The sequence below is a fragment of the Periplaneta americana genome, chromosome 10 (genome assembly GCF_040183065.1).
Source record: "Periplaneta americana isolate PAMFEO1 chromosome 10, P.americana_PAMFEO1_priV1, whole genome shotgun sequence".
Lineage (NCBI taxonomy): Eukaryota > Metazoa > Arthropoda > Insecta > Blattodea > Blattidae > Periplaneta > Periplaneta americana.
The window spans coordinates 121,546,660-121,559,086 of record NC_091126.1 but is presented as its reverse complement, the minus strand read 5'-3'; the positions used below and the strand labels follow the sequence as shown (position 1 = coordinate 121,559,086).

At 36.3% G+C, this 12,427-nt stretch overlaps 1 protein-coding gene across 3 annotated transcripts in view; it reads left to right on the top strand.

Moving 5' to 3' along the window:
- Nucleotides 1-12,427, top strand: part of LOC138707990 (large proline-rich protein BAG6) — a 124,334-nt gene that overhangs the window by 38,239 nt on the left and 73,668 nt on the right. For 2 of the 3 annotated variants that reach the window (XM_069838089.1, XM_069838090.1), the window contains exons 7-10: nucleotides 781-940; nucleotides 3,944-4,067; nucleotides 6,338-6,526; nucleotides 11,913-12,147. In XM_069838089.1, the coding sequence (XP_069694190.1) occupies nucleotides 781-940; nucleotides 3,944-4,067; nucleotides 6,338-6,526; nucleotides 11,913-12,147 (708 nt within the window). The remainder of the gene's footprint in view (nucleotides 1-780; nucleotides 941-3,943; nucleotides 4,068-6,337; nucleotides 6,527-11,912; nucleotides 12,148-12,427) is intronic. The other variant, XM_069838091.1, reaches the window with a different exon arrangement.

The window sequence follows — 12,427 nt, the reverse complement described above, 5'->3', positions numbered from 1 at the left end:
AATCATTAGCAAGTCACAAACTTTATTGCTGGAAGAACATTTGTTGCACAAAATAGTCTGAGTTGAATACTGGGGAGTAGGAGGGTTATAAGTCACTTTCTGATGTGGGAAATTCCTCCAAAGGGAGAAGAAAATACTACTGTCAACAGAAAAATACATAGGAATGGTGAAAAAATGTTCTAATAAGGCATTGTGCTAGTCATACTAATACTTTTTGTAGTGTGGTTTTTTCCTTGATAGCATATACAGTAAGCAAAGTATTGTTAGTTACCTAATTATGTTGACTACACTTCTTGTTATGATTTGTATGAATGTCACAGACATTCACAAAAATGCTTATTTTCAGTTGTTTGGAACATGCCATAAATAAATGCATGAATTCTGACGTCATATAAATTAATATAATTTCTTTTTCTGTTATGATTGCTTGGCAGCCAAGAGGCTTATTGTGCTGTATGTCATATTTGTTTGTATATTATTTTATAGAATAGAAAATTATAGCTTCGTGCTTTACAAAAACTTCATTTGTAATTTGTATTATATTGGTTCGTACTTACTGTGTGATAGGCCCAATAGCATTGAGTCATCTGTTTCAAAGGAAGCAAGATTTTGTAAGATTTGTGATGGAACAAATGGCTATGGAGCATGCTTTACTTCAAGAACATCCCCTGCAATTCTCATTCTACCATTGAACCATTATTATTAGATGACAAATTATTTACCACAAAAATTCACATGGTTAAGTAATAGTCTATCGTATCTTAATGTTCATGCTATAAGGTTCTGGCAGTGAGGAAGGAGCACGAACTGAGCAGGACCCGCAAGTGAGTAGTTCAGAAGCAGCAAACGTTTCAGGATCAGCCAGTGCCCAAGCAGCACAACAAAGTTCAGAAGCCACTTCAACATCTGGAGGTGAAAACCAGAACCGGAGGTCTGTAGAGTGAGTACCTGGAGTACTATTTTTTCAATTTCTCTCTGTATAGCCTTATTTTCAGTATCAGATTTTATCAAATTTTTCTTGTCAAGATTTTCAATGAGAAAAAGCAGAACATCAAATTTAAAGTCTAAAGTCTATATACTTATTCTTAATATTGTAAATAGGAACTGGCCTGATCTGTGTTCACATATTTATATATTCATAGTGATAGGTGGAAGTTAATTGTAAAGTTTACAAATGTCTGTTTTAGAGTACCGGTAACAAATTAACTCATAAGTAGACATTGCACAATCTAATGTGGGTGATCATGTGTTATCCATTTTTTTTTTTTCACATTAAATCAAATAAAATATTTTTAATGATTTTGTTTGGAAAAAGTTCCACAGATACATATTGCATGAGTTTCACATGATACATGATATTGATTAGGCTAAATATGAAATATTTCGTTATAATTAACAAATATTTCGCAGTATTTATCAACAACTTGACTTGGCCAAGTACAAAATATCAAATTCAGATTAATATTTATTGTAATTTTGAACATTTAAAAATGTGCTTTCACATTCCTTATGCATCATAACCAATGTATACTCTTCGACATGGAAAATGATCGCTCTCCTCTAGTTGAATTTGTCTAAGTGTTGTTTGGGTTAACTTGAGATTCATATGGGAAAATATTAAGCATTGAGATCCTAAGATGAAATAAAGTCATAGCAGTGACATATCTGTATGTCACGAAACAACATATTCCCCACAAAGCCATTATGGTTTAGTGATAGAGCTCTTTGTTTTCGTCACAAAGACCGGGCTTTGAATCTCTCTATGTAAAATGCACGTGTGTGAACATAGTGCACATTATGATTCCCGAGCTATTCTGAGGTGGGACTTAAGTCTCTGAACAGCGACCAATTTCCATGCCGAAGGTTGTACATTTCAAGCACAAGGTTTTTATTTTTATTTTTATTTATTTATTTATTATTTTTTTTCCATAGCTTGTGGCATTAACTATGTGTTTACTTTGCAGTCAGGACAAGTGTTCAGTGAATATTCAAGGGAAATTGGTTTCTCACATGTCACCACTTTTTTTTCTTTTCCTGTTTCGATTTTTCTCAATTACTGAATTTTTTCCATGGTTGTTTGAGCAATTTTGGGTCTTGCATTGTCCTGTTGTAAGAGAATTATATTTGAATTAACTAACGCTGGATACCAGTCTCTCAAAACTTCATGAACTTGTGCTAACTGTTGAGAATAAAGTTCTGCATCTACTGCACATCTGTTTGAAACAAACTCCCAGTGATTCACCCCTTCAAAATTCAATTCCACCAGACATACAGGATTAATTTGGGGCTGAACTGATTTTAACGACGACTTTGGCAGGCCGGTGGGAATTGAGCCTCTCATTAGAGGTGTCAGGGTTGCTGTTGCAGAGGCCCATCCATTTATCATCACATTGACAATTCTCTTGATATATCTATCATTCATGGGATTAGCTATAAGCTGACGACATATCTGCTCTGCATGGAACCTGTCATTTTTGACACATCGCCCAGTCCAACGGTGAGGGAGTTCTGTGTTCAGGTAGTGACACTTCAGTGTGCCAATAGGGTGGCGCCCCATCAAGTTGGAATATGAAGTTTTTGGAATCCTCAGTCACTTGAGGAAACAACCATTGCTGCAGCTTATTGGGGAATGACATACGGGTCACAGTTGTCTCCGTGAAAAAAAAAGGGGGGGGGGCTGTACACCTTTGATTTAGACACTGCAGCAAACACATTCACTTTTGGAGAATGCCATTCTTGTTGCACTGTCAAACGTGGTTTTTCAGTACCCCAGATGTGTACATTATGGCAATTAACTTTGCCACTCAAGTGAAATGTGACCTCATCACTAAACACTAGAAGGTCCTCAAAATCATCATTCTCCTTCAGAGTGGCGTGCATGGAATTACAAAATTCATATCGCTTGACGAGATCTTACAGTTTAGCTTTTGCAGTAATTGTGTTGTAGAGTTTCACTTGCAATCAGGTTCGTAAAATTTTCCATACAGTCCGTTGCGGAATATCAATTTCCCAACTGGCACGGTATGGTGATTTCTGGGGGCTGCAAATGAAATTCATACTCACTCGCTCCAGTTTCATTAGAAACGCTTGGGCGTCCACTGCTTTTACCTTTACTCACGATACCAGTTGCCTTGAATTGACGATGCCATTGCAGAATGTTTTGGTGACATGATGGTGAAGTTCCAGGGTATTGTTTCCAGAACGCCTGCTGTACAGTAACAAAAAAAAATGACTTCTCATATTCCAAAACTGTGAACGTTTTCTGCTGCATAGACACCATTTTTAAAACTGTGCTTGTGCTGCCATCTGTCTACACGCGCCAGAGATGTACCAATGAAAAAGTAAACTTTCAGAGTTTCTTTTTCGATTCATGATTAGCACAAACATATTACATCCATAGTTTTCGCAAATATTTTACTTAAAACCTGATGTAGTCCTTTGGAGAACTGTTATGGTCTACCAAAGTTTTCTTTGCATCGATTTTGAGGATGTCCCAGCCATATTTTTCTGTTGGATTATAATTCATGATTGTTTTTGGTATTCTATTGTTTGATATTTGATTTACATGTTGGAGCCAAATGCTTTGATATTGATGTATGTGATCCAGACCAGGTATCATTTGGAGCTTGTTCAAGACATCTTCATTTCTTTTTCCTGTTCCATGACATTACAATAATAAAAATGTACAATTTTATATGAATGCAAATTAAAAAATATCGTGCATTGAATATTGCTTTTGATGTATTAAATATTTTTTTTTTACATTTTTGCAACTAAAGCTTTAGAAATGTTACTCCTAGTTTATTATAATTTGTGTAATTGCTGCTAGCATTAGACTGTGTTATGCTGACATTTTATTATTATACTACATATGAAACTGTGTTCTGAATTTATATACGATTATTATATATATTTTTAGTTTAATATATTGTGCTTGTTTCAGATATCCCAGAACATCTGACATGGCATCCTTATTGGATGACTTGAATAGAGTCACTGAACGTATGCAGCCATTCCTTCAACAGTACCACCAACTCATGCGAGATGACCCAGTTTTTGAGGCAGATGTACGTGTAGTGTCTTGTCATTTTTCTGCTTTACACCACCGCAGTTCAGTGCCTAGAACACTGGACTCATAACGCTATGGGCCTGGGTTCGATCCCTGATGTACCCCTGGTTTATGACTTGTGTTAGGCAAGCATGTGGTCCATGTAACGGGTTTCCTCAAGGAGCTCTGGTTTCCTGTGGCATTCTAACAAATCTCCATCTTATCTCATTATGGGTGTAGCATAGACAAACCTCCTATGGCATACCCTGGGCAACAATTCTGTCATTAAATTGGTCTACACAACTGGCTTCATAAGAATGAATGGTGAAAAACCCGGAAGAAAGTTTATAAAAAATACAGTATACATTACTGAACAGTAGGTAATATTTTATGATTTTTTGCCAGACACTTCATAGCTGAAAATAAGTTAACAGCAATTTTAATGGAAATGAAAACAATGCAATAAATTATGAAAATAAAGTTTGACAAAATATTTCAATGTACAACAGAACAAAACCTGAAGAGAAAGTTTATAAAAATACAATATTTCATCAAGATATATTACTGAACATTAGATAATATTTTATGATTTTTTTTGCCAGACACGTGATATTGCTTGTTTGCAAACAGCTTGGCGAGATTTAGAGTAAAAGAAGATAAACCTTCATTATGGAAGAAAGATTGGCGTCAGCCTCAATTTGTGGGCTGTCTTGTTTTCTTTTATATGTGAAAACGGCAGTTAGCATAGATATGTACCCCCAAAGTAACACAAGATTTGTGTGGCAAACTAAATGCATATGAGTAGATTTCTGGGATTCCACCTTCTCTGTATTATTCTTATAAAATTGAATCATTCTGCAAAACAAATAGTTCCATTTGTACGGAAGTGGAAACACTCGACAGTATAAGAAGGGAGACCTGTGAAAAGAGTAAACTCATCTTTGTGAACCTTGAGATCTTTAAAATGCCAGCCAAATTTGCCTTTAATCTTTTCTCTTCTCTAACAATATTTTGAAAGCTATAATTTTGATTCTAATTTTTGTTCTGTTCACATGTTACCCTCATGATTTTACCATACAGTTAACTTTTTTTTTTATAAACTAGCAATGACTTAAGTAAGGAAGTGGAAGATACTGGAACAGACTAGAATTTGCAGGATTACAAAAACTAGATGTAGTTAGCATCTGCAAAACAGATGGCTCACACAGCAGGATAGTTAATCATTTTTGAAATATCTTCCATTTTAATTAGTGTCATGCCTTTAGATAGGTGCCAGATGTAACAACACAATAAGAGCAGTGACATCACATTGACTTTGTTAGATCAACTGGGGTTTTCACGGTAAAAATAAAATTGTAGCAATTTTAATTTGTTGTTTTTTTCGTGGATATGTGAGGGATCACAAAAGATATAGTCAATTTGACTTGCCTGTTGTTGAGTAAGAGAAATTAGTACCTGCTGCCCTACTTCAAATAAATATAGAGTATGAATATTATATCTTAAAGTTGCTTCTACTGTCAACTCTCTAGCTTGCAGCGACACTGACCACAATGGAAGGGCGAAGGGGAAATTGTGGTCCAGAGCAAACTATGTTGAATTCAATTCTGGAAGATAAGAGATGAATGCTCATTACATCTCTTGGTTCAGTGAGTGAATGCTACTGAATGTGTCATGGGCTCTCAGATTAATAGAAATAGTTTTACTGTATGAGAGGAACAGATTTGGCTTGTGAAGAAGAGAAAAAAAAATTCCATCTCTTACTTGTGTCATCATAAAGTTGTCTTGGGAACATTGTGGTATGAAAGTTGGATAAGCAGATGTTGGTTTATTTCCTATTTCATTTGCGACAAATTTGAGAAAGGTTTGGGGTGCCAATCAACCTGTTGTCAGCTATTGGTATTTACCAGTGTGTTTACAATAACTTAATATCAGCCTAGATCCTATGTACCCATATTGCTCGGCCTTATAGGCTTTGACAGTAACAACTTTTGTGAGGTTTACTATGCTGCCATCTAATTTTTACATAAGGAGTCACATCATAACTCTCATTTGAATTGCATTAGTGACTGTACTGCCATCTCGTGTTCGTTTACGGCAGACAGGTGGCGATCCTGGCGGTTGTTCTCTTCAAAGTGCTACCAATTTTAACATAGGGATGAGCAATATGATCTAGGTTATCAGTCACATAAGATTTGAACTTCTGGAAAGACCACACCATGAAAATTTTTTAATTTACTTCCATCAAAATATAAATCTGATTCAGTGCATTATTGTGGTTGTTTTGTACAGTCACCAGCTCTGCAGGATGCCCAACGAGTATTTAATTCAGTCTCAGAAGTGATGCACTTCCTGTCACATGCGTATCATGCCATGAGTGACATCATGTGTGAATTCTCATGCCCTCCTCCACGCAACCTGAGGTGCCGTCCTGTGCTTATCCAGCACTCTGCAGTGCTGCAGGCTGGGATACCTATTCAGGTAAGAAAAAAATCTTATTTAATTAGTTAGCTTGTCATTGGATTCCACTTTCTTTGAACTTGTGCACTTAAAATGGGTAATTACACCAGTGATAGAAAGTTTTGATTCACCAATCAAAATGTTTATTTTACTTAAATCATAATTTATGATACTGATCTCTGTTAAGCCTTCTGACACTTCAATGAAGCTATTCTAATGTAAATATTATGCTATTTTAAGCATGAGATTGTATTTACAGATCTCTGTTCCTCTGCTTACAAGTGAGCACAGAGCAGTCTTTGTGTGACTCATGCCACCCCTTACTGTCAAGTGAGCTGGTAGCCAGTGCTATGCATATTAGTCTCCACAGTCTGCTTTTAGACGTTATTCTGAGTGGTTGTGTGTTAGTTTCTCGCAAGTTATGCGTTATCAGTGTTGGTACCATATTTCAAATATTTAAATTGTTAGTAATTAACTATTAATCTGCTGTTTTGGCAAACACTTTAAAAATTACGAAATAATAACGTGGAAAAATGTTTGTGTGACACCAGAATAATCAATTGCTTGTGTATATGAAGCAGGGGCGTATTCTGCGGACTACCGGGGCTACCGGTGGTAGCCCAAGGAAATTACAAAAGAAAAAGTTTATAATATAACATAATGTAATAATTTTGTATTATTAGTTTTACCACAGTAATTAAAATTAAAGTAATTCTTAGATTTATATGCGCTCTCTGCTCTCGAAAAGAAACAAGTTGTCAAGGCAGCATCACTGGAGAAACCGCTTGCTACGTGAGGTAGCCTGTGACCGTACCGCGCACATTGTCCGGTCGCACAACTGCCCATCCCCCCCCGCTCTCTTCTGTTTCCAACGTGCAGTGTAAGGCCGGGTGAGTTGCCGCTCTCGTGATCGGTTTCTTTGCAGGCGCGAAGCAACAGTACGCTTAGCACGCTAGCTCATGAATGTAATTGTGTTCTTGCAGTGCAGTATTTTAAATTTGTGATTTGTTCGAGTGTCTAAAGGTTATATTAATTGTGAATTATTAAGTTTTTAATTTCCCAATTAAGTGATATTGTGAAAAATATGGCAGAACAAGTTTCTGGAGAGGTTTGTGTTGAAAATGACTGTGTAATAGAAGGTTTATTAAAAGTGCCTTTTAACCGTCGTACATACAACGAGGAAGTTGAAATTGTGAAAAATGGAAAGACCAACTCCTGAGTTAAATTTGTCCATGGACGTAAAAGAAAAACAGCGTGAGTACACACGCCATTTCACTTCAACATCATATGGTAAGTGGAATTGGTTGTGTGGTAGTTCTAAACTGTCTAAACTATTTTGCTGGCCATGTTTGTTATTTAGCCGCGAAACTAATGTGTGGTCAAAAGAGAGTTTTCTAATATCAACTCCCTTCGAACGGCAGTCCTAAAACACGACAAATCAAAAGCTCATATTTGTAGTAGCATGAACTTTGCAAACTTTGGGAAGACAAGAATTGATTTACAGCTAGATAAGCAAAAAGCTCTACATATCAACCAACACAATGCTCCTGTGGAAAAAAAATCGGGAGATTTTACTGCATTTTATTAACGCAGTCTGCTTTCTAGGAAAATAAGAATTGGCTTTTCGGGATCATAATGAGAGTGTGGAATCAGACAATAGAGGAAATTGTATTGAATATTTAAGTTCCTTAAGTGAATTTGACCATTTACTGGCCAATCATCTTGAGAGTTCAACAGTATTTCGTGGTACTTCTCCCGCAATTCATAATGACTTAATATTTGCTGTAAGTGGGGTTATGATAAAGAACATAAAATCTGAAATAGAAGAAGCACCTTTTGCGGCCATTGTTGTTGATGAAACAAGTGACTGCTCTAATCAGAGTCAATTGTCCACTGTTTTAAGATACGTCGATAGTACTGCCAATGTTCAAGAACGGTTTATAGGATTCACAAATGTCAGTTCGGGCAAAACTGCTGCTGCTTGGTTTCAGCATGTGGAAGGTGTTATAGGAGAATACAATGTCGGCGATAAGTTAATTGCACAGACATACGATGGTGCTTCAGTTATGGCGGGAAATATTAATGGCTTAAAAACAAAAGTTCAAGGAAAGTATCCTCAAGCACTATTTGTCCATTGTTACAGCCATGTTCTCAATTTAGTTTTGCAACAAACTACTTCATCCATTCCAGAATGCCGCATTTTTTTTTTCAAAACACTGTCGGATTTAGCTGCATTTTTCTCATCATCTCCTAAAAGATCAGAAAAACTCAAGAATTTATGAAAAAGAAACTCCCAAAAGTAGCACCAACTAGATGCAATTTTACATCTCGGCTTGTAAATACAGTAAAGTAATACAGAGAACAACTGACTGCTTTCTTTGAAAATATCATTTGTAATGACTCTGAAGAAAACTGGGTTGATGATGTAATTGTGCAGGCTCAAGGATATTTGTATTTTTTCACACAGTTTCAGAATATATTTCTTCTTGAAGTATATGCTAGAGTGTTCGCACATACAGATGTGCTCTACAATATTCTTCAGACAAAAAGTCTAGACATAGCATACTGCTTGCAAGAGGTATCAAAGTTAAAAAATACTATATTCGAGTTTAGACGTAGTGGGTTTCCGTCCATATGGAGTAATATGGAAAATGAAAATTCTTCAGCCAATACAATGGAACCACCATTAATGATGAACTGAAATACAGGCAGCTGTACTACAGCATACTAGATCATATGCACATGGAAATTACTGACAGATTTTCTGATTATGGAAAGCTTCAGTTCGCATATCTTCTAGATTCTCAAAAATTTTCTGCTTATAGAGAAAACTTCCCGAATGAGGCACTAAACAAATTATTTCAGTCCTATAACAGTCACTTTGATCAAGTACGTTTGAAAAATGAATTAAGTGTAATATATTCAGCAGAGGTCTTTGATTTTTCGAACAAACCTATCCATGAAATATTATCTGCCATACATGAAAACCAGCTGAACCAAGTTATTCCTGAAGTCCTTAAATTGGCAACATTAATTGTGACAACAATACCAGCTACGTCAGCATCAGTAGAAAGAACATTTTCTGCGTTGAAGAGAATAAAATCCTACTGTAGATCAACTCATACACAAGAACGTTTATCTGGCTTGGCACTGATGTCCATTGAAAAGTCATTTCTACAGAAACTTCGCAAGCGGCCCAACTGTAATTTCAATGACGAAGTCATCAAAGTATTTTCGTCCCAATCAAGACGTCTGAAATTCATATATAAATAGGTAAGGAATTTTATTATAGGGACTTTAAAATATATTTTGTGTAATAATAGGGTCAGTGGTAGCCCAGGCCCTTAAACCAGTATACGCCACTGATATGAAGATATTTGATGGTCACGCTTGAAAATTGCAGAACTATTGAGAATTTCTGAACAATATTCATTTAGCAGTGTAGAGGAGAAAAGAAACTGGGATCCAAAGGGATCGCCACAAGGTGAAAACTACAGTACTGAATAGTTATGCAGAAATGAACTAGGTTAGAAGAAAAACCACTGAAAAGTTGCTTATGTGATGCCAGATCATATAATAGTATGGAAACAGTTGTTGAATGCAACACACAAGATTAAAAGGTAACAATTGGCTGAAGAATGCAAAAATTGGACAACAGGTGAATGAAAGCAGATGATTTGGACAGATGACTCCAAATTTCTTTTTCATTATAATGATTAATTGCTCTCCAGTGTTAGCAGAGTGGCTGCATTTCTTGAAGTACTGTATAGGCACCTCCCTTTTTTTGCTCCTGCTGCTAGTCGAAGAGGAACTGACTGACAGCACTCTGCTTTTTCTCTCCAGATTGAAAGTTAATATGGCCGAGTAATAAATTTGTATTCATCATTAATTTCGTAAAAATCATTCCCAACCTGAGATCTCTGTTACCTGCTGTTGCTGTCTTCTCTCTCATTACTGACCATACCTCTCTGTTCTATATCTGAATTCATAACTTTCCTTAAAAAAATGTATGTACCGGTAATTAATTAATTTTTTTTTTTGTAAATTGAAGTTCACGCTTAGGGTGTATTACTTGTCTAACGAATGATTACTGGTGGCAGTGAAAACAACTGCTTGGAATGAATCATGTGACATAATCTTTTATCTAAGGCATAGTGGTACAGTGCAGTGCAATGTTCACATCAGTGCAGTGTGTCGTTGTGGCAGTAGTAAGTTCAGATGTAGTGAAGTGTGTGTAGTAAATCTTGGTGAACATATTTTATTATTTCTATTATTTGAGTGGTATTATATGCTAAACGTAAGTGTAGTTGTTTTGCCATGTAATTATTGTGTATATATAATGGAAACACCTCCAAAGAAATCATGCGAAGTGAACTGACCTCAGAGTAGAAAAATTATTTATCTTGGTGCTGGTCATTGTTGATGAAAGTAATGGACAGAATTGTATTAAATTGTATTGGCGACACTGCCATGGTCGAGTATGAGAGAGAATTTGCCTATTAACTTTACACTAATTACCACTAAACACTGCAGTTCGTGACTCATACCAAAATATCAATTCCTCCTCTTAAACAACAATAATCAGAGGCAGAAACTATTATGCAATTTTTCATTATCAGCATTTACCAAATTCACCTTAATCACTCGACAGTACACATTTTGAATATTGTAAACACATGATTTATTACACTTTGAACGCAAGACTATAACAATAAGTAATAGCCAGTTACAATTAGTTATTGGAACGTATTATGTGAATGATTTCACAATAAGAATGAATATATTATAATACTGTAAAATGAAATAAACTGAAATATTATAAGTAATAATTGACATTAAAAGAGGCGTTGGTACCAATAAAATAATGCTAATACAATAATAAAATATTGGTCCCAGGTGTGGGACAGCATGTGATTATATGTGCTGATACATCAGTTATGCTAATAACGCTTTGATGTGGAATGTACTGTCTGGCAGCGTACGGAAGACCGAGCTAATGTGTCCCCTCCACCTCGCCCCCCACTTGCCTGTCTTACCCCCCACCAAGCGACCAGCTCAGCTTTCTGTACGCTGCCAGACAGTACATGCCTTCTCTCCTGCTCCGCACAGCACCTACATAGAGATGTCAACAAACAACAGCACGCTCATGAGACAGCGATAAAGAAATTTCAGACAAGTAATAAAGTACTCACTAAAATGGTTTTCGACATTCTATGAAAGAAATACAGTTCTGATAATGTGTGTGAACAGTGAGAAGGTTGGATTTGCAGACATTTTACAGTTTGTCAGTCTATTCTTAGGTAAAGCAAAAAGAGTATAAGCAATTCGTGAATGCATGCTTAGTATGAAGGAACTTGTTCATACATACAGTATGTGGATAAACTCTGACCAAAATTCTTATTTTTAGGCCCAGATTAATGTAATGGCCAATCGACCAAATGCAAATAACACTACACAGTCTGCACAAGCTGATAATGAGAACTCAACAGCAAACTCTTCATCCATCCCCAGCACAGCGAATGTAGCCCGAACACTGTCAAACAATGCTTCACCAGGTGTTCAAACTGAGGGCACTGCAAGCAGCACTGCACAGACTCAGGAACCAGCCCAGGCTGAAAACACGAGGCCCAGTGTGACTCAAGGTAAAGTCGCCAGTAGTCTAGACATTTAATGCTTTTTATTTAAACAATTGGACGTTATGGATGGTTGCTTTATCATGCATAAGCAGTTTCTTGTGGTCCAAGTTGATTGTGAGTACAGCTAAGGAGATTGTGTTAAGGTCCGTTCCCACTTAGCAGAATCAAAACGAAACAAAAAGTCTACTGCTGCTTAAATCTAGTCAAATCGAACCGAACCAAAGCGTTTTACACTTAAAATGGGTTGCAAAATTGCTTTAGCACAGTTATGTGAAGAGGTGGAGAA